General features: G+C 45.9%; 2 protein-coding genes across 20 annotated transcripts; both read left to right on the top strand.

Moving 5' to 3' along the window:
• The first annotated feature begins 1319 nt into the window (after positions 1-1319).
• On the top strand, positions 1320-9616 carry LOC109786672 (uncharacterized). Its single transcript, XM_020345246.4, has 4 exons — positions 1320-1647; positions 2129-2358; positions 5982-6175; positions 8983-9616. The coding sequence occupies exons 1-4, from the start codon at positions 1505-1507 to the stop codon at positions 9550-9552; spliced, it is 1137 nt and encodes a 378-aa protein (XP_020200835.1). The 5' UTR covers positions 1320-1504; the 3' UTR covers positions 9553-9616.
• Positions 9617-10385: 769 nt separating this feature from the next.
• LOC123497122 (uncharacterized) lies at positions 10386-20832 on the top strand. 19 transcript variants are annotated; one of them, XR_012203090.1, is made up of 5 exons: positions 10386-10872; positions 11082-11150; positions 17108-17199; positions 17500-17704; positions 18764-20832. XR_012203090.1 is itself a non-coding variant. In XM_073508815.1 (4 exons), the coding sequence occupies exons 1-4, from the start codon at positions 10716-10718 to the stop codon at positions 17512-17514; spliced, it is 333 nt and encodes a 110-aa protein (XP_073364916.1). In that variant the 5' UTR covers positions 10386-10715; the 3' UTR covers positions 17515-20832. The 19 variants fall into 19 exon arrangements, 3 of the variants coding, with proteins under 3 accessions (XP_073364916.1, XP_073364915.1, XP_045089105.1); XR_006670424.2 differs by having other exon boundaries at positions 10388-10861; positions 18433-20832; XR_012203093.1 differs by having other exon boundaries at positions 10392-10861; positions 17500-19517; positions 19894-20832.
• Positions 20833-22894: the final 2062 nt, after the last annotated feature.

The raw sequence follows: 22894 nt of genomic DNA, 5'->3' as shown, positions 1-22894 counted from the left end.
ACACCATAGCCCTTCCGATGAGTTGTGAGTAGTTTACCACAGACCTTCGGGTCCATAGTTATTAGCTAGATGGCTTCTTCTCTCTTTTTGGATCTCAATACAATGTTCTCCCCTTCTCTCATGGAGATCTATTCGATGTAACTCTTTTTGCGGTGTGTTTGTCGATATCCGATGAATTGTGGGTTTATGATCAAGTTTAACTATGAGAAATATTTGAATCTCTTTTGAATTCTTTTATGTGTGATTAAGTTATCTTTGCAAGTCTTTTCGAATTATTAGTTTGGTTTGGCCTACTAGATTGATCTTTCTTGCAATGGGAGAAGTGCTTAGCTTTGGGTTCAATCTTGTGGTGTCCTTTTCAAGTGACAGCAGGGGCAGCAAGGCACGTATTGTATTGTTGCCATCGAGGATAAAAAGATGGGGTTTATATCATATTGCATGAGTTTATCCCTCTACATCATGTCATCTTTCTTAATGCGTTACTCTGTTCTTATGAACTTAATACTCTAGATGCAGGCAGGAGTCGGTCGATGTGTGGAGTAATAGTAGTAGATGCAGAATCGTTTCGATCTACTTGTCATGGACGTGATGCCTATATATATGATCATGCCTAGATAATCTCATAATTATTCGCTTTTCTATCAATTGCTCGACAGTAATTTCTTCACCCACCGTAATACTTATGCTATCTTGAGAGAAGCCACTAGTGAAACCTATGGCCCCCGGTTCTATCTTTTATCATATAAGTTTGCCATCTACTTTTATTTTGCATCTTTACTTTTCTAATCTATATTATAAAACACCAAAAATATATTTATATTATTATATTATCTTTATCAGATCTCACTTTCGCAAGTGGCCGTGAAGGGATTGACAACCCCTTTATTGCATTGGTTGCGGGTTCTTTGTTTGTTTGTGTAGGTGCGTGGGACTTCTGAGGAGCCTCCTATTTGATTGATACCTTGGTTCTCAAAAACTGAGGGAAATACTTACGCTACTATTGCTGCATCACCATTTCCTCTTCAAGGAAAACCAACGCAAGCTCAAGACGTAGCACCTGTCTTGGCTGAAGATCATGTGGAGCTTGAAGCACATGTTGTGCCTGAAGCCAATGAGAATCTTGAAGCTTCTGTCTAGCCGGTCCCCACTGACGGCGCTGCTCCTCCCCCAAGGCCTCACACAATGGAGTTGGCTTACAACCGTGATATGGGGTTGTTCACTGTTCGCTGGCCTGTCCTGGTTCCTCCCACTGATCCCGGACCACAATATGATTATCATGTGCAGCAGCGACCACAAGTGCAGAAGCCTAAGCCAAGACTGCCAAGACTTCCAGGTGCTACATCTCTAAAAAAATCGGAATTTTTTGAAAAAAATTCCGATTTTTTTTCGATTTTACTGTCCTCGGGTGCAGATTAGCCGCGTCGAAAGGTTGGCCCTTTCCCCTCCGCCGCAAAATAGCCGCCGCGCAGTCTCTGCCAATACCCAATCTACGGAGGCGGTGGAGATGCAAATCCTCTCGCGCTCGATTACTCGGAGCGACAGCAGCGTTGCCTCTGCTCTGCCTCGATGGTGGTTTCCAGCACTTGCGCGAGGAGATGCTCCACTCAAGGCTTTAGTACCGGCCTATCCAAATCAACATCTTTTCCGGTATGTTCATCCCTCCTCTGGTTTCTACTCCCGAACATGTGGAGTGGTATTCATGCCCGTTTCGTGGATCTGGATTCAGACCAATTTTTGGATATGGATTCTGCCTAGACCAATTTTTGGATCTGGATTCTGCCTACACCAATTTTTCGATCTGGATTCTGACATTTTTTCTTTCTCAAGATCTGTTGGGAAGGCAAGGAAAAGAAACCATTTTTTAAATTGGAACAACGCCCACTACTAGAAAGGGAAAGGGATTCATATTAGTTGTAAGTGTAATCGATATTATTTTTGAATCTGAATAGGAATCGATTTCAGGGTTGGTTCTGTTAAGCTACCATTTTAATACTGATAGTAATATCATTAGAACATACTCGCTCAGTAAAGAAATATAAGAGCGTCGCTCTTATATTTTACGAGGGAGTACATCTTACTTCATGAGCTGGGTGGTAAGACTGACCTTTTATGATCTCCCTTCCCTCAGTGAGAAGATTGCACTGAATTGGCTGCGCCAATTCTCCATACATGGCGTGAATGAGACGAAGACTAATAATGCAGCAGAGGACAGTGACCCGACGTTAAAGACTAGTTTAAGTGAAGATATATGTTACATGCCGATAATTTCAGGGAGCAGCCACCGTGATGGTGCTATATACAAGAGAGCGGCTTATTGGGAACATAATTACTTTTTTGATATCGCTGACCGTACAGAAAGTAAGTTGTCCAAATCTCTTTTCTTATTTTTCATTTTTTTTCATAGGACATAGAGTCAGTAATTTTGCAGTATTTTTTAAATGTACGAAGTGAGGAGGCTGAGAGCATCTCCAGCCATTCGGCCCCCTAGGGGCTTGAAATAGCGCCTCCTTGGGGCCAACCGACGGTAAATTCGGCATGGGAGGGGGGGGGGCTCGGGTTCCCAGCCAACCCCCCAAGTTCGCCCCCCAGCCACCGATTTCGGCCCAATTTTGGCGCAAATTGGCCCAATTTGGGCCCACATTCGGCGTGCTTCGGCACAAATTCAACAAAAACTAATTTTTATCACATAGTCCATCATAGAAATCAATACAAATCAAATAGTTCAACGAATCAAGCTCATAATTCAAACACAAATAAGAACTCATATTTCATCACACGTCGAGCTAGGCGTTGCCCTTGAGCCTTCATAAGTGCTTCACCAGATCGTGCTGCAATTCTTGATGCATCTGTAGGTCTCGGATCTCTTGACGCATATTGAGGAAGGCAGCTTAGGTTGCCAGTAGCTGGTGATCAACTTGTGCAAAAGGACCTTGCTTGTAATATGGTTCAGTGTCAAACACTGGCTCTTCCTGCTCGCTCTCAATGATCATGTTGTGCAAGATGACACAACAAGTCATGACTTCCCACATTTGATCTTTTGACCAGGTCAGAGCGGGGTACCGGACAACAGCAAATTGAGATTGGAGCGCACCAAATGCCCGCTCGACATCCTTCCTGCAAGCCTCCTGACACTTGGCAAAGTAGGAGTTCTTGCCTCCTGGCACAGGGTTTGAGATAGTCTTCACAAATGTGGACCATCTCGGATAGATGCCATTTGCTAGGTAGTATCCCTTGTTGTAGTGGCGTCCATTGACCTCGAAGTTCATCGGAGGAGCATGACCTTCAACAAGCTTGGCGAAGACATTCGAGCACTGCAGTACATTGACGTCATTGTGAGTTCCTGGCATACCAAAGGAGAGCCAAATCCAGAGGTTTTGTGTGGCCATTGCCTCAAGTACCACACTGCAAGCTCCTTTGGTGCCTTTGTACATCCCCTGCCAAGCAAATGGATAGTTTTTCCATGCCCAATGCATGCAGCCGATGCTTCCAAGCATCCCAGGAAATCCTCTTACTGCATTTTGTGCTAGGATCCGAGCAGTGTCTTAGCATTGGGTGATCGCAAGTATTGTGTGGTCCAAACACTGCCACCACTGCCCTGCAGAACTTGTGCAAACACTTAATGGTGGTGGACTCGGCCATGCGTCCATAGTCTTCCATTATATCATCGGGAGCTCCGTATGCAAGCATCCTCATAGCTGTTGTGCACTTCTGGAGTGAGGTGAATCCAAGTGTGCCGGTGCAATCCTTCTTGCACTTGAAGTAGCCGTCGAACTCCCAGATGGAACTCACAATCCCGAGGAAGAGCTCTCGGCTCATCCGATAACGACGCTGAAATACTTTCTCGCCATGCAGTGGAGTGTCGGCGAAGTAGTCGGCGTAGAGCAAGCAATAGCCCTCCAATCGATGCCTCTGCTTGCTCTTCTGGCGGCCCGGCGCCGAGCCACCTCGCCGCGGCCTTGCATTGCTCGCGAACAGGCCGGCCAGAGGGGTGAGGACCATGAGGTGCTCTTTGTCTTGGGCGTTGGCCTCGGCTTCCTCCTCCAGCAGCACCGCGAACGCCTCCTCGTCATCCGAGTCCATCGCACCAATCAATGCCTTTGCTTACTCTTCTGGCGGCCCGGCGCCGAGCCACCTCGCCGCGGCTTTGCATTGCTCGCGAACAGGCTGGCAGAGGGGCGAGGACCATGAGGTGCTCTTTGTCCTGGGCGTTGGCCTCGGCTTCCTCCTCCAGCAGCGCCGCGAACGCCTCCTCGTCGTTCGAGTCCATAGCCGAGTAGACAAACCATCGAACACCTGGGGGGCGTGGTAGGCGCACAACCGCCAGTATCCCCGCCTGCGTGGTCGGAGCGCCGGAAAGCTCGCCCAGGAGCAGGATGGAGGATGCCACGGCGAACCCTCTCTTTCCGGCGGGGAAATGGCCTTCCTAGCGACGGTGGGCAGGTGGGCGTCACTGGGATCGGCACGGCGGTGGAAGGGGTAGTGCGCGCGGGGGGCGACTGGACGTGGAAAAATCGTTTCGCCTGACAATGGTGGCCCATGCGCCGCTTTTCCTTCCGTCGGAGCCCCCAAGTGCCCCCCTAGTGTGCTGGGTTCAGCCTGGGATTGCCGGGCCAAAAAATGGGCCGAACCGGCGGAATTCATCGTCCTGGGGGCTGGCTGGGTTTTTTTCCGGTGCCGGCGGAAAAAAACTCGTCCTGGGGGGCTATTGGGAGATGCTCTGAGAGGGCATGTCCTGCACTTGGAGACATCTGGTCCGGGCAGGTGTCCCATGCCTATTGGCCCATACCTGAGGAGAGCAATCCGTGTAATTTTAGGTTGACCAAATACCTGCTGTGTATATGCATGCCCCCCCTAGGTGGAGTTATTATTTCTCATCCGTCACCTACCTCGCAAACTTCCTCATGATGGTGAGAGGCGGCTGCAGGAGCGGCGCCTGAGACGGAGAAAACTGCGGCAACATCAACAACTCTTGAGCCGTGTGATTGCTGGTGAGCGCATTGCTCGTGGTTGGGGATGGTGACCGTGGCTAAAGCATCGTCACCTAACACGCCTCAAGCTCGCCTAATCTCCCAACACATCATACGCACCCCGCACAGAGCAGACAAGCCACGGTGGGACCATATCACACACAACGGGGGGTTGGATATGCTCTGTTAGCTTGTTGTATGCTGCCTAGACCGAAGGGGGATGTGACTTCTTGTTCTCTCGCCCTTGCCACCCTGCATCGAAGGGCAGCACAGTCAAGCTTAGATGGTAGTGCTAACTTTCACCTAGATTAGTCAACCATCACCGCCATATGTGGAAGCTTGAGCGACCGTTATTTCTGCTCGTGATGCCCTGCACCACTTTGGCCTAGCTTGCGTCGTCTTTGGTGCTGCTTTGTTGTATCTCACACCATCCCTGGTCAAGAAATGGAGAGCGACAACCTCATTGCCGTTAGTTATAACTATCACATTATTTCTTTGACAACCTCATCTACATTTTTTTAATTATATATAACTATCACATTATTTCTTTGGCTAACTATTTTTACTACGAGTTTCTCATATCATTTTTATAGTCATATTTTTGTGTTCAATTATCCACGCTATTTTAGAATAAATAATTACCTGTATGATAAAACTACTTAACAAAAATAACTTGGTTCAAAATATAATGTTATTTTAAAACATTTTGGCATTTGCTAAGCATCATTTAGTTAAAAACCTTAATCCTATCTATTGTAGAGAATTTTTGTGTGGTTGTAACTCTATATTCATTCAACTTGGTATGAACATACTTTGAAATATACATATTTGTATAGAATAATTTGTTATTGACAAATTTATCACATTATTTTTGTTGCCTATTTATTTTTATTATGATTTTTTCGTACCCATTGGCAGACCTTTATCTTTGGCAAAGCATAACTTTCTTTATAACATTCATTTCTCAAATGTATTAACTAACGGCTGCAATTTAAATCCTAAACTTTGGTGAAGCTCGGTTGGAGCCAGCTCGTGCATACGATATACCACGTAACATGATGCAGATCTTTTCAATGAAGTTAGCTAAAGCTCCTATCAATAGTGGCTCAATACAGTTATATGGATATATAGCAGCACGTGATGAAGTTGATCTAAAACTAAATTATGTTTTCAATCGTACCAGGGATGATCCCATCATCGTGCAGCAGGTGAATATCTATACTTATCTGCAATCATTGTAAATTATGTGCATAGATGAAGGTAGATAGAAACCTACATACTTTTGATGGCATACCACAGTCACCTGATCTCCTTTATAAGTGATAAAAGCTTGGATGGAGTGGTACTCCCTCCGTCCCATAACATAAGATGTTATTACAACTAGGCCTAGGCATTCGGTATAAACCGAAAGTTTGTTTAATACATTTTGTTTAGAGAAAATGCTAACCAAAGATGACTCAAAAAATTAGAAAACCGAACGTTTGGTTAACCGGTATTTCGTTTCGGTATTAAGTTTATACCGTTTATACCGAAAGCTAGTTCAGCAGCCCGTGTGCGCCTCGTACCTCCTGCAGCTTACCCTCTTATATAGCTGAGCTACCTGCGGTCCTTCACGTCGCCAGCCGAGGTGGGACTAATCCCACGACCACAACACGTCCGGATGGTTTGCTCACGTACATGCAAACTACATGGGCCACGCAGTAAAAGGCCCAAAAATGGTACGTGCCTTGCCAAGTTGCTGGCTGGGCTCGTGGGAGACTGGGAATGAATTTTTCCCCTGCCGCGCGCAGGCTGGTCGCTGCGTGGCGCATCTTTTTGTGACGGGAGCAGCTCTCGTGACTATACTGTTTATATGTTCGGTTTTTTTGTTCGGTTACCCATGAGGAACCGAACCGATAAAAAACAGTTCGGTTAACAGAAGTAAAAACCGAAATTCCCATTACATGTATTAAAAACCGAAAATTCGGTTTTTTCGGTTTCGGCCTCAGTTCGGTCTTCGGTTTGTCGGTTTGTATGCCCACCCCTAATTACAACTGATATATTCACATATTGGTTGTAATAAAATCTTATATTATGGGACTGAGGGAGTGGAATACATGGTGTAAGGAATAGGTATGTTGTGATACAAGTGCCCCTGGTTTCGATTTATTAATAGTCATTCCCTATAATATAGAACATAGGCTCAGTCTGGTGTTTTTTTTCCTTTTTGCAAATATTCTATTCTTGGTTTTTTTCTACATATTTTGTACGAATTCGTGGAGAAGACTCTGGAGCTGTCGCAGAAGTACCACAATCCCTTTTGGGTGCTGCAAACAGATTGCATAATTCATTGCATATCTCGTACCAAATGCCGAAATTTGATGGTACCAATCTGTTGTACGCGTCGTAGCCCCCAAAGCTCAAATTTGATTTAGCAGTTCAGATTAAAACTCCAGTACTCATACCCTGCCATCCTACATTCTCGGGATTGATTGGTACCCAAGGGTGTGTCATGCTGCAAAAACACTGATAGTCAAGGGGCCCAAAGCCCAAATTTAATTTAGCGGTTCAGATTAAAACTCCAGCACTCATTCCCTGCCATCCTACATTCTCTGGATTGATTGGTACCCAAGGACGTTGCAGACACTGATAGTCAAGGGGCTATAATCAAAATTGCCTTACGTTTGTTGGTGCTTTACTGACCTGTGTTTTGCTGATCTGGGCATGTGGCAAAGACTGGGAATATTAGGATGTCTAATAACTGACTTTGGATGCGTTTGGTTAAAGGGACATGCTAGGGTGGATATGGGCATCCCTATCCAGCTGGATAGGGATAGCCATTTTTTCTGTTTGGTTGACGGATAAGGTTAGCCCGTGTTTTATTTGATTTGAAGGATGAATCATGGTTGGGGATAACCATTTTTCTGTTTGGTTGGTGGGTGAGATTAGCCCATTTTTCAACATGAGGCAATCAAATATGATATGTGCAATAGTAAGTATAAGAACATGTCGCCCCTGACTTAACGTTGTCTTTTCCCTTTCAGCTCCTGTAGGAAAATAAGATCAAGGGTCGGCACACAAGTCAACACCACCACCAGCACGTACGCCACCCAGCAACCGGCCACCACGGACCACGCACGCCCGCGCTGTACTGCCGCGCATCTTCCTGCATCTAACGCCCGCACGCCGAGCTGCTCAAGCACCGTGCCCTGCATCTGCCTACCACATCGCGCCCAGCTTTGTCTACCGCCGGCGCCACGCCCAGCTGCGGCGGCCGCCGCCTCCGCACCCATCCGCCTCCGCCCCGCCGCCACACCATCTGCGGCCACCGCCACCGCCGCATCTCTGCGAGCGGGAGAGAAAAGATAGGAAGGAGAGAGGGCCGATGAACTGACCTTCAATTTGCGGCCATCTCCTCGATTTGCCGCCGCTGGCACCCACGGGAAGGAGAGATCCGAGGGAACGAACGGAAACGATAGGGTTGGGGATTTTTTGGAGAGGTGAGCAGGGGCGAAAACACTTCGGGCGCGAGCCTGGCTAGCCATGTCCGCGAGATTTTCGCGCGCCTGCGGAGCCAGATTTTTAAGGAATATTCGCAGCATCTGGTTATCCCTGTCCTGCCTCATCCAAGCTCGCCCATGAACCAAACATCTGGTATCCATCCTAAATATGGCTATCCCTGTCCCCTGGGTGGCTATCCCTCTAACACATCCTTAGTGGATATCCAGGACCTGCATTTTCGTTTGTTTTTACTATGTTCTGTTTGGTGAACGTTTTGAGTTTTACTTGAAAGGTTGTCTCTATAGCATCGGCGTTGTAGGATCGTATGGTAGAACCAATCAGAATTGATGATTGTATACATATGGGGATATTGACAACTATGCCTGAAAGTCCTATTTGCTTCTGGGGATTAGGATTTATGGTTTTGTGTTGGCTCATTTATTAGAGATCTGATGGCACATGGCCAGCAAGGAATGTATTACCTTCAGAATTTCTTATTTTGCTATCAAGGGCCACTAATTGTGATAATTTACAGGGTTCTCTCATTGAAATGAACGGCCCTAAGAGAGCCATCCTGTTGATATTTGATGTGCTACTTGAGTTTGACATGAGGATCAAGAATGGCGAGAATGAAGAGGATGATTTACAGCTGATTGATGGAATCTCAGAATTTGACGGTTTACGCATGTCATGGAGACCACACGAGGTTCGCATTGGTGGAAATTGTGGTGCAGTTGATACGTCTTTTGCACTTGTTCATAATTCAGTCGAGGCCACAGTAGAAGTTATCATATCTCAAGTGCAGACTGGCTTTGATTTATCTTTCAGTTCTACCATTGATCTTCTGGAGATGAATAAAGAATTCCAGCTCTTCAGTGGAAATATTAGTGAGTCCTGTGGCTTAGGAAGCTTTGTGATTGCTGTTACAGAGGATACACTGATGCATTTGAAGTTCAAGGTTGATCACAAAGGCTGTAACAGTAATATTGAAAGCAATTGTTCCTTCAAAGCTAAGTTAAATGGACACGCCGGCCATCAACTAAATCTCGAGACTGCCTCAATTTTAGTTAAGGTGACTTGGGCTGTGTTGCCTGCAAGCTATTAACAGTATTGTGTAATCCTACACTGTATGGATATGTTTACTAGTGATATTTGCTTTTGTGCTGGAACCGAGTATGTTCTACTGTTTTTATGCTTTGCGTGTATCACTGGTTTCAACGCCCAGATCAGCAAGAGGCTATTGCTGGCCAATATGATCTGAGGTGGTACGATCATTGTGGAGCTATCTGTGCGCACTGGTAGATAAAATGACACCCGCTCATAGTTAACTTGCTTCCTACATCCTTCTCCAAACCTGAATCACACTTGTCGCCCGTCTCCCTCTGCTTGCAAACGGTGGCGGCGGACCATATCCTTGTCCTCCCCTGGGCACTTTTAGCCATAGTCATGAAATGTCTGTGCACTGGCCTGAACGTCTGAATTTCATGAAATGTCTGTGCACTGGCCTGGACGTCCGAATTTCCTTAAACTGGCACCAGATCGACGGAAGATTTGAGGGAATCGGAGGTCCGCCCGACCCACAGGTCCACCTCTCGACATCCCATGTCTCACCCATCTATTTTTCTTTCGATCCACCTAGCCCACTGCCATTCATAGCCCATTATCGGAAATTGAACATATAAACCCAGCTACCCAACCCGCCATTTTAGCGCCATCCCCGTTTCAAATTCATCCTGAACACTCGATTTGCCTCGCTGGCCAGCGACATCGTACCTTTGATCGTGGTGGTAAACATCCGGTGCTCGTTCTTCTGTACTCCGAGTAACCGGGCTAGAGCGACTGACACATGGGCCAGCCTTGCACGCGGACCAGCCTCGCAGCGGCCGGTGTGTGAGTGCTTCTGTCCGGGTGAAAAGCAGGGGTGAATCGATCGTGGGTTGCCAGCGGCGTTCGTGGGTTGGCAGGGTGTTTTTTACGGTCCTTGTTTGCACCCAGCGGCCACCCGTGAAAATATCTCCTCTCCCTTGCCTTCTCTCATGCGCTCTCCCCTCCCCCGATCCCCTCCTTCCGTACCGTCGCGCCGCCGGCTCCACGCAGCGGCCGACGAGGCCTTCTCTCCCCGGCGCTCGAGGTACAGCAGCGGCTGCGGCACTTCGGCCGAGCCGGATCTGGTGCAGGTCGCCGGCATCACGCGCCGCGTGCCGTGATTCTGGATCGGGCGCAGATCTTTGCGCTGCCACCTCTCCTCCTCCTCTCTCTCTCTCTCCCATGCCGCCATCGTTGCAAGGAGCAGGGGAGATAGGTGCCGAGGACAAGAAGCAACGGTTTGGTCATGGTGGGCTTGAGCTGCTGGGGAGATGGAGGAGGCCGTCGTGGTTCGTCATGGAGGCGGCGCCGCCTGCAAGCTGGTTGAGGTACGTGTCAGGTGCGTTGGTCCTTGTAGTTGTTCGTTCTCCTAATCTCCTCACAGACCATGTGTTTCCCCTTTCCTCCCTCAATGTGATGGGGAATACATCGTTCCTACCTATATTACTACTGGCTTGCAAGCTTTAAGGAGATTTTAATATGTTGGTCATTCATATATCTGGCCTTGTGTGACGATTTTTTTTGTTAATTGCTAATGCTTTATTTCAGAAAACCAAATCTGCACCATGCCGCCTCACCCTCTCAGATTATTGTTTCATCCCTTTGAAAGTTTTTTAGGTTTGTCCTTGTCCTTCTTCCCTAAGCGCTGCACTTTTCTACCCTATACTGTTTACTGCTTATTATCGTGTTAATTCCTTTGTATTCCTGGTTTTTCCGGGTGTCGTGTTTGTGTGTTTGTTTTTGTGGTGCTGCTTATATGTGTGACTACCGTATGATCGTATATATATGCTGAAAAGTAAAACGATTTTTCCTTTGCACAATACATAATTTGTGTTAGACTAAGTATATATTAGATATACGTGTTGTAACACAACTTGTATTTGTACGGTTCCCTCCTATAAATATATGACAGCCGTACCCATCAAGGGTATCGAGCATTGTTCCAAACCCTAATACGTCTAACATGGTATCAGACGACGCGTTCGATCCGCGTCACGCTTCCGCCGCCTCTGCTGCCGTCGCGCCGGCCCCCGCCGCCGCGCCGCCTCTCTCCACTCTGGCGATGGAGTCGCCGTTCCTGGCGTCGCCTCCACTTGCCTGGGCCCGATCTACTGCGACGGGATCACAACCTCCTGCGCCGCAGCGATCGCCCGCCATGCTGCCGCCGCCTCGGTCGCCTGCTGCGCTTCCGATCGCGGCCACCCCGATCCAGTCGCGGGGCGCGCCTCCACCACCGGCCTCCTACGGCGCCAATGGGCAGCCGGCCTACGGTGGTCCTCCAGCCCCGGCCCCGTACCACGATGCGCCGCTGGCCTCGGGGCCCTATGGCGCTCCCATCCAGGCGCCGTATGGCGGCCCGTACCCGGCGCCCTACCTCGCGCCGTCGGCTGCGTCGTATGCGCCGTATGCTGCTCCCGCCCCGACGTCCTACGCCGCTGCCCAGATGTACGCCGCTCCTCCTGCGCTCCCGTATGGTGCGCACTCCCCGGCGGCTTATGGCCATCATCAACAACCATCGGCCGATGCACTAATCCCATATAGTGTTGTCCTGCCGCCTGGTCCGCCGCCTGATCTGCCGCTCTCCGCGCCGATGGCCGAACCAGGGCCTTTTCACTTCGCCCATCTAGTGACGGTGAAGCTTTCTGCTGATAACTATCTCCTGTGGCGCGCTCAAGTGTTGCCGCTGATGCGTAGCCACTACCTTGAAGGATATGTTGATGGCTCCCTGCCGTGCCCTCCGGCTATGGTTCCGGTACCCTCGTCCCATGGTGGCTCTGTCATGGTCCCCAACCCTGCTCATCGTCGGTGGACTGCTCAAGATCAAGCCATCCTGGGTGCTATTCAGTCGTCGCTCACTCCATCCATGGCTGGCATGGTCGTCTTTGCCGCGACGTCGAGGGATGCATGGGCCACGCTCGACTCCAGCTTTTCCTCGCAATCGCTGGCCCGTTCCTCTGCTATTCGTAACCAGCTAGGTGAGGTCAAGAAAAATGACCTCTCCGTCACGGCCTTCTTCAACAAGGTCAAAAGTTTGGCTGATACACTGTCGTCTATTGGGAAGCCTCTTCGTGATGAGGAGTTTACTTCGTTCATTCTCAATGGGCTTGATGAGGACTATGATTCTCTCGTTGAAAACATTAATGGACGTGACACACCGATGCCGCCTCGCGATCTCTATGCACGCCTTCTCAACACCGAACAGAGGCTCGTTGCTCGCCGCTCCGTTGGCGTCTACACGGAGGGCCCTTCTGTGAACGCTGCTCTCCGCGGGGGCGCCCGCGGTGCTAAGCAGAAGGCGTCGCCGACCTCAGGCAACCAGCCCCGTCCGCCCGCTCCACCTCCGACGGCTGGCCGCAAGCGGCTCCACTGCGAGGCATGTGGTGGTGGGGTTGAGTGTCAACTCTGCGGCATCGAGGGGCACTTGGCGTCTCGCTGCCATCGTCGCTTTAAACGAGATTTTCTTGGCATTGGGAATAATGGGAAGGGCAATGAGAAGCAAGCTGCTCTCGCTACACCGGATCCCGGGTTCACTCCTTCATACTCGGTGGATCCTGCCTGGTACATGGATACGGGCGCTACGGACCATTTGACGAGTCAGCTTGACAAGCTGGCCACTCGCCAGCCCTACACCGGTCACGATCAGGTCCGCACGGCCAATGGATCAGGTATGCCCATCTCACATGTTGGTCAGGCATCTCTTCTTTCACGTACCACTAAAACCTTGCATCTGCTTGATGTCCTTCGTGTTCCCTCAGTCACACGTAGTTTACTCTCGGTTCCTAAATTAACTCGTGACAACAATGTGTTTGTTGAGTTTCACCCTTTCCATTTTTTTGTTAAGGACCGGGACACGAGGGACGTTCTTCTTAGTGGTCGAGCTCGCGACGGCTTATACGCACTTGATGTGCCACGAGTCTCTCAAGTTTTCAGTGGTGTTCGGGTGTCGTCGTCGCAGTGGCACTCTCGCCTTGGCCACCCCGCTACTCCCATTGTGCGCCATGTGCTTCATCGCCATCATCTTCCTGTTGAGTCGAGTAATAAGGAGTTTCTAGTGTGTGATGCTTGTCAACAAGGCAAGAGTCATCAGTTGCCTTTTTCTGTATCAAGTCGTGTTGTCACGGCTCCTCTTGAGCTTGTATTTTCAGACGTGTGGGGCTATGCCCAAACTTCTGTTAGTGGTCACAACTATTATGTCAGTTTCATCGATGCTTTCAGTCGCTTTACTTGGATTTATCTTATTAAGCGCAAATCTGATGTGTTTCATGTCTTTATGCAATTTCAAGCACATGTTGAACGATTGCTTAAGCACAAAATTATCCATGTCCAGTCAGACTGGGGGGGGGGTTGAGTATCGTAACCTTAACACCTTCTTTCAGAAGCTTGGCATCTCACACCATGTGTCTTGTCCTCATACACATCAGCAGAACGGTGCAGCTGAGCGCAAACACCGTCACATAGTTGAAACTGGCCTGACACTTCTTGCACATGCCTCTGTCCCGTTTCGGTTCTGGAGCGATGCCTTTGTTACTGCCTGTTTTTTGATAAACAGGATTCCCACACGACGCCTTCACATGAAGTCTCCACTCGAAGTATTGCTTAATGAAACTCCAGATTACTCCCTCCTCAAAGTGTTCGGCTGTGCGTGTTGGCCGCATCTTCGTCCGTACAATAAGCATAAACTTGAGTATCGATCTAAACAATGTGTGTTTCTTGGGTACAGTCCTCTCCACAAAGGTTACAAGTGTCTTCACATCCCGTCAAATCGTGTTTACATTTCTCGTGATGTTGTGTTCGATGAGACTGTCTTCCCGTTTTCCACACTCACATCACCCACCAATACTCCCGTCACTGAGTTGCACTCTTTTCCAGTTTTGCCTGATCAATTTGTGGATGCTGCATATTCTCCTCTGTTGTTGCCTAACCATGGTGCAGGGACTGGACAAGGCGCTCGACTTGAGCTTCTGGATGATGATATGGCCACAACTGCGCCAGTTGCTGCCACGCCGGATGAGGCGCTCGACGAGGCTGCCCCCGCCACTACCCCGCTTGACCCTGACGTCGATCACGCGTGCATGCCCCATGCACGAGGATCCGACGGGGTGACTAAGTCGCCGGGGCCAGCGGCCTCGCTGTCGCCTGGGCCGGCCGAACCTGCGGAGCTGTCGGCCGGGCCGGCTGGACCCGCGACGCTCTCCCCTGAGCCGGAGGCCTCGCAGGTCACCGAGTCTTCGTCGCCTGGTCCGTCGACGCCGATCACGCCCGGTCTGTCTTCGCCGACCCTGACCGTGCCACCGGATGCGCCTGTTGACTCGCCCGCCGGTGCGTCCTCCTCGCCGCTGATGGATAGTGGCTCCTCTGGTATGGCAGCTCTAGCGCCACCTCCGCCTGTCGTCCTGCGTCCCCATACTCGTAGCAAAAGTGGCATCTTCCAACCGAAGAAGCGCACTGACGGCACTGTCGCGTGGCTTGCGGCCTGTGTGGCACATGCTGAAGCTGACCCTACGACTGAACCACGACATTTTCGAGCGGCGCTTGGCATCCCGCATTGGCGTGCTGCGATGGAGCAGGAGATTCATGCCCTTCAAAGAAACAATACTTGGCGTCTTGTTCCACCTCCATCTGGTGTTAATATCATTGACTCTAAATGGGTATTCAAGGTGAAGAGACATGCTGATGGCTCCATTGAGAGGTACAAGGCACGCCTGGTTGCCAAGGGGTTCAAACAACGGTATGGCATTGATTATGAAGACACATTCAGTCCTGTTATTAAACCAACTACTATTCGTGTTCTTCTCTCTTTGGCTGTTACTCGCGGATGGTCGCTTCGACAGCTTGATGTTCAGAATGCCTTTCTCCATGGAGTTCTGGAAGAAGAGGTTTATATGCGTCAGCCGCCAGGTTTTGTTGACCCTGCTCAGCCACATCATTTATGTCATCTTGTCAAAGCTCTCTACGGTTTGAAGCAGGCCCCGCGTGCATGGCATGCCCGTCTTGGCGCTGCTCTTCGTGCGCATGGGTTTGTTCCTTCTACAGCAGACACGTCTCTGTTTGTTCTACAGCGACCTGAGGTGACTATGTACATTCTGGTATATGTTGATGACATCATCCTTGTCAGTTCGTCTGCTTCTGCTACAGACCGGCTTGTGTCCTCTTTTGGTGCTGAGTTTGCTGTTAAGGATCTTGGGAGACTGCATTATTTTCTGGGCCTAGAGGTTCTTCATTCTGATGGTGGCTTGACTCTTACTCAGAAGAAGTACTCTCAGGATCTCCTGCGTCGTGCCGGTATGTTGCAGTGCAAGTCTGCTATGACTCCCATGTCTGCTACAGACAAACTGACAGCTCTTGCTGGTGACTTGCTTGCTCCTGAGGATGCCACAGAGTACCGCAGCATTGTGGGTGGACTGCAGTACTTGCTCATTACTCGACCAAACATATCATTTGCAGTTAACCGTGTGTGCCAGTATCTTCATGCACCACGTGATTCTCACTGGTCAGCTGTTAAGCGCATCTTGCGCTATGTTCGTCACACTGGGTCATATGGTCTCCATCTTCAGCCTGCGCGTTCTGGACTGATCTCAGCATTCTCTGATGCCGACTGGGCTGGTTGTCCTGATGATCGGCGATCCACGGGGGGACATGCTGTGTTCTTTGGGCCTAACTTGATCGCCTGGCAAGCTCGCAAGCAAGCTACGGTGTCCCGGAGTAGTACCGAAGCTGAGTACAAAGCTGTTGCTAATGCCACAGCTGAGATCATGTGGGTGCAGTCATTGCTTCGAGAGTTGAAGGTCTCCCCAACTCAGTCGCCTGTTCTTTGGTGTGATAATGCAACATACCTTTCGTCCAATCCAGTATTTCATGCCCGAACGAAGCACATCGAAGTTGACTATCATTTTGTGAGGGAACGTGTTGCTCATAAGCTCCTTCAGATTAAGTTTATTTCTTCGAAGGATCAGCTTGCTGATATTTTCACTAAACCCTTGCCCTTGCCTTCTTTTGAAGGATGTCGTCGCAATCTTAACCTTCTGAGTGTTTCAGGACATAGTTAAGATTGAGGGAGGGTGTTAGACTAAGTATATATTAGATATACGTGTTGTAACACAACTTGTATTTGTACGGTTCCCTCCTATAAATATATGACAGCCGTACCCACCAAGGGTATCGAGCATTGTTCCAAACCCTAATACGTCTAACAATTTGCAATGAGATGGTAGTACATCAGTGTATTTACAGGAAAAAACGATGGTCGTATATATGCTGAAAAGAATTAAGGCTGAAAAGAACATTCATCTACTATTTCTTGATGTATGCTATCGTATATTGCTTCTCTACTTGCTCAAAATCAAATTTGCATCTATGAAAAGGTAAGAAATTAAGGCCAGCGAGATGGCAGTAGATTGGCATGTTTACAGAAAAAACAAATAGCCATGCAAGTTTGAAAGAACATCTTTTTACTATTCCTTGCTATATGCATATTTTCCATCTTCCTTCAGAATCAAATGTGCCTACTAAAGGATAAGAAATGAAGGCTGCTATCTAAGAATACTTTTATTTGCCATTCTGAATTTCTATCACAGCACAGAGGAATGAGGAATGGATACATGAGGCATGGCGTAAGCGTAGGTGTCAGCCAGGGCACGATGCAAGAGTCTGCCCATCTCCTCTCAAAGTTAGTTCTTGCTCTTGTTCCTACTACCTCGCCTGCCAACTCTCTGATAGAGTATTTTATTTCTGCAATGTATTATATTCTTTGAAGCAATTGCAAAATTTTCATAGCTTCTTGGCATACTATGGATTTAATTCTTTGCGAGAACAAGCAAAAGACAGTAGCAGCTTCTTTCAGATACAATTTCGGAAAGGTTTGCCGACTAAATGTACAAATATGAGCAAAAGGGGCCATGCTAATTAATGTTGGCCAGGTTCAGGAGTAAAGTTATACAGATTTTGATTTGCAAGTTATTTTGTCCAGCACGAAAGGCACTAATGCGTCCCGAAAACCTAGCACACAAAGGATCAATCCTTCCCTTCCTCGAGCCCCATTCGAGTCCGCGCCGTTCAGCATCTCCAGCCTCCCCCGCTCCTCGACCCTCCGGCCCCACGGCCTCTCGCGCCGCCGCCTTCTTCCCTGGACGTCTTCCCCGACGCTCGTGGTGCAGCAGTGGCCATTGCAGTAGGTTAGTTAAGCTTGCTTGCCTAACCTGCTATGGATGAATGGTGTGTCTCACCAGGAAACATTAGATTAATGAATTACTTGGCCTCTACAAATTTCGAAATATTGGTTCGGGATATATTAATTTCCACTCCTTATTGTTCATGGCATAAACAACCACTATAAAAGGTCACAAGTAGAAACTTAGGTCAAGTTATTGCTGGATGTAGCCTGCTTTGTTCAATTGAAATATATTTGCAACATGAGCTGGTTGTTGATCGTTACTCTCGATTGAGGAATGGGAAAAAAATCACATCTTGTGGTGTTTACTACTTTTTGCATTGTCAAATTGAAAATGTTCTGCAAAAAAAATAGTAGGTTTCCCTTTCAATAGTTCATTTTGTCAGTCCGGTTGTATCGACAGTTCAATTTTTGTTGGTCTGGGCATAGCAAGGGAGGTCCCCCATATTTGATGAGTGGCTTGAAGCTGAACTTCTGTATTTACCTGTGCTTCCTATGCATCAAATATGACCTATAAATTTAAACAGAATTTCATGAGTTGCAAGTTGCAGCATATTTTCTTGTACAGTCTTGCTATTTGATTATTCTCCTTATGCCTCCACCCTGTAATATTCTCCCAATGGCCGATCCATGAACTCACAGAAAAACATTAGGTTCTATGCCAAGTTGTTGGCACCGTATATATACTGAAAGTGGAGTGGTAATAGTTGAACTTTTTTCTTCCCCTTGTAGTAACACAGACGTCGGTAGCAGGAGAAAGTATGTGACTTGGTTGAGTCAGCCAAGAAATATGGTGGTGCAATGCACATATTTCCTTCGATGCATGTCTCCGGCGACCCTGAGTATAAATACTGCTATCATTTCTTACTGCACACTCTTTATTCAGGGATGCTCTGAATTAGAACTCCCCATTGGCATATCTGCAGTTCCATGCTATACATCCCCCAAATGACGAAAATTAAGTTCAGGGGCATGTTTTTTTATATATGCTTGACTTAACTGGAGCTTAAATTTGTCATTTGTTTTATTACCAATCTGATTTATTCTTGACTCTTGATTGCAGCCGCTGGAACTGAGGGATATTGACACGGGTAACAAAATAGTTGAAAGATTTCGTACCGACGAGGCTCTTGAGACTACAAACATTTCTTCACTCCTTATACGAAAGGATTCTAGGACTAAGTTATAGGATTTTATATTTTAGTCGGATTTTCCTTCTGTTAATATGTGCTCCTGTGCAATTTTTCATAGGCTTCTCTTTCCTTTTTCTGGTTACGATTTACAAAGCTGAGCAATAGTTTCTCTACTAATATAGCTTGCGTGAAAAACATCCGTCTTTAGGATGCTTTTGCGGCATGTGTAACTGCCTCACATTAGCCTATGCTTCTATCCGAGTTGTTTACTACTAAGACCATTGGATCATGCTTTTTAACTGGTATATAAGTGTTGATGGAAAATGATATGTCTTATTTTTTGCCTGGTAAATTTTTATTGGCGCATGCAATCCATGCTTCCCAGTCTTTGGTGACAATGTTGTCAGGCCAAAAAATAGAAGTTTTCGATTTCCTCTCTTTGGTTTTTAGTTGGTTAGATGTTAATGCGTGGAAATGTATATGCTGATTTTTTTCCTGTTTTAATAAATTGCTAATACGTGGATCTTGTCTGCTTTGCATGGACTATAATATATATTCACAGACTTTGTCTGCTTGCTTCAAAACTAAAATGTGACTTTTACTTGCCTATTACCAAAGAAGATTTCATGCACGCCACATCAAGTCGCCATAGATGCCTCCAAGTGAAATTTCAGCGACGACAAGGTATATTTTCCCCAACACCTGATCTTCTTTAATCAGACCACCGTTCATTATTGCGTATAGGCTTCTTACTCTGCCTGAATAAGCGATTGGTATCCACATGTTTGTTTCCATGTGTTCTACTGTCTTTCTGGTACTTGAAGCATAGTATGTTCATGTGTGCGACTACAGTTCCAGCGAGTTGGAAGTCCTGTTGTTCTCAAAGTTTGCATCATATGCCCTTTAGAGAAATCTTTATTGAACATTTTAATTTTCCTCATACATGCTTATCATTTGGCATCATGTTATTTTGTGACACATTAACTGAATATGCACACAGGAGGATCACTCTGGATGTGTAGGAGGTATGAAGTAATAGCCATTTTTTTTCTCTGTGTAGATTTGGCATCATATTGCCCAGTAACTGAATATGCACGCAGGGGACCACTCTGGATGATGTAAAATGCATTATCCGTGGTAAGAAGCTAACGGTGTCGCCCCATTTATACCACATTTAGGCATGATAATTAAATTAGCCTTCAAATTAAATAGATGTCCGCATTCATGGGTACATAGATGAGCTGAGCTACTATTTTCTTGTTTGGGAATGAGGTAACACTATACAAACAGCATGTTGACACTCTGAACAGCTTAATACTAGACGGAAACAAAATTTCTCTTCCTACTATGTCTGTACCATGAACAAGATGTTCGCAACAAGTGGTCAACAAATGGTATTCTGTTCCTGTCCTTTCTCCTTTTTATGAATCTTCATAGCTGCATCTTAACCATGCTTAATATCTATTGCAGTACTTTTCCACTCACTTCACACAAGAATATCCCAAGGGGCACATGCATGAAGAGCATACTAATTTGCTAATCAAAGCTGGAAACAGACCTGCCATCGTCATTGCTCGGCTTATCATACAATCACAAGAAGCTGGACTCAGTTCTTTGACATCGCAAATATGAAAGGAGGAGTGTCATATGCATTTGCCTTTGAGGAATTGGCGGGAGAACTCATATCATCCTGCACTCCCTTTGATAGCGTCATGAGCAACCACTGCCATTATCTCATAATATAGCTCAGCTTCAAGACCTAGGTCATGCACTACTTTTCTCGACCATATAATGTGCTCTGCGTCACCTTATCCTTTCAGCTCCAGTACTTCATAATATAAAGTAGATGAAACATCTTTTTAAATTGGTGTGGAAATACCAATGCAGATGGAGCTATGTAATCCAGCTTGCTTTCTATCATGAGTTGGTCTCATGACTTTGTTTTCAGCCATCTTGGTACCATGCAATGGAATATATAACACTATGTTTGAACATCGTATCTAAATATTCTATAAACACTCTTGCTTGGTTCCCTCTCGCCCTTTGCACCATCGGCACAACGGGTAAACCAATGTATGCTATTATCAAGCGATCTTATTACTTCCTTTTAGTCTATCATGGTATCATCTATATTGTAATTAATGGGATATAAGTATCCATGAAGTTGGTTCTAAATCAGTCACATGTGCATGGGCTTGATCTCGCTTTTTGCGCCATGGGCGCAACTGGTCATCTAGTTGCTAATTACGGATGAAGGCCTCCACCTGACCTGTTGTTCGCAGTCACGTGGGTATAATATGATTACCTCAAAAAGAAAAAAAACGTGGGTATGATATGAAACTTGCTTAAATTTATTCGGCTAACTATTTTCAATTTGAGTTCTTCATAATCACTTTTATACTCATATTTTTGCGTTGAATTATCCATGCTATTTTAAAATAAATAATTACCTGTATGATAAAACTTCTTAACAAAAATAATTTAGTTCAAAATTTATTGTTATTTGTTTAAAATCATTCCGGCATTTGGTAAGCATCATATAGTTAAAACCCTTAATCCTACTCTATATTCATTCGGCTTAGTATTTACGTACTTTGAGATATATGTTTTCATATAGAATAATTTGTTGTTGACAAATTTATCACATATTTTGCCTCTATATTTTTATTATGAGTTTTTCATAGTCATTTTTATATAGATATTTTTAGCATTGAACTATCCACACTATTTTAAAATAAATATTTTGTGGGGTAATGAGTCTCTCAGTTTCATCAATATACACAGTCAATCACATAACTTAATATTTTGTTATTTATAACAGTATCATATTATTTATTTTCATATCTATTTTTTATTATGATTTTTTCATAGTCATCTTTATACACATATTTTTACGCTGGAATATCCTATTATTTTAAAACAAATAATTTGGAAGTGATGAGTGTCTCAGGTTCGTTAATATACATAGTCACTCACATTAGTTCATCTATGTAAACATCCGCGATCAGATCAGTACCGATGGCGAGCACTGCTACAATTAAGAAAACTCGACTCATTATATGTCATGTGTGTGTCTATATATTCTAGATAATATATTTCTAATATTGGTTCTATTTTTAATTTCCATCTCCACCCTTTCATAACTTATAATTCCTTTGTACTATTTTTTTTCGGTGGTCTATTTTATTTTGGAAGTATCTAAATTTTATTAGTTTCCAGTTCCTTTTTAAATTTTCCGTTTTATAATGTTTAACTATTTCTGTTATCCATTTGAGAGTGGTTGCATAGTAATCTGTGGACTATAGTCTATAATGTTGTATTATTATACACGCTAAGGTCCTTACATTTAAATAATTTTATGCAATAGTAGGCACTTTTTATTTTTAGCTAGCCATTTCTATTGTAATTTTCATAACAAATGTATACTTAATATTTACGCAACATAGTATTCATGGTATTTGTCCACCTAAATATTTTTAAGAGATCATAATCATATATTGGGAATTATTCAGCTTTTCATTTGAGTGGTGACACACTGATTTCAGTACTATAATGTTGAATTCTTACACACACAAATATTTTGTTAATACATTTAAACAAATTTATGTAACAATTAACAGTTTTATCAAAACCCATCTCATAATTTTTTATATTCATCCCTATAATTTTTTATATTCAGGTCCAGAATGATGATATACTTCATAGAGTTGGGGTGACGCTGATTGAAGAGAAACTTGTCTAACATCGTCTGAGATGATTTGAGCATGTTCAATGTAGACCCCCAAAAGCGTCAGTGCATAGTACATGGTTAATGCATGCTGTATGTCAAGAGAGGACGGGTTAGGCCAAAATTGACATGAGAGGAGTCCATAAAGAGAGACATGAAAGATTAGAATATCACCAAAGATTTAGCCAGGGGTGCGTGGAAGCTAGCTATCCACTTGCCAGAACCATGAGTTGGTTTTGATATCTTATGTGTTTTGACAGAGGGAGTACTTTACTAGCACATATACCCGTGCGTTGCAACGGGAGAGATAATTGACGTATCCACCGAAATATCC

The sequence above is a fragment of the Aegilops tauschii genome, chromosome 2, assembly GCF_002575655.3.
Source record: "Aegilops tauschii subsp. strangulata cultivar AL8/78 chromosome 2, Aet v6.0, whole genome shotgun sequence".
Classification (NCBI taxonomy): Eukaryota; Viridiplantae; Streptophyta; class Magnoliopsida; order Poales; family Poaceae; genus Aegilops; species Aegilops tauschii.
The sequence above is the reverse complement of the archived record's forward strand: the minus strand, read 5'-3'. Positions and strand labels throughout refer to the sequence as shown.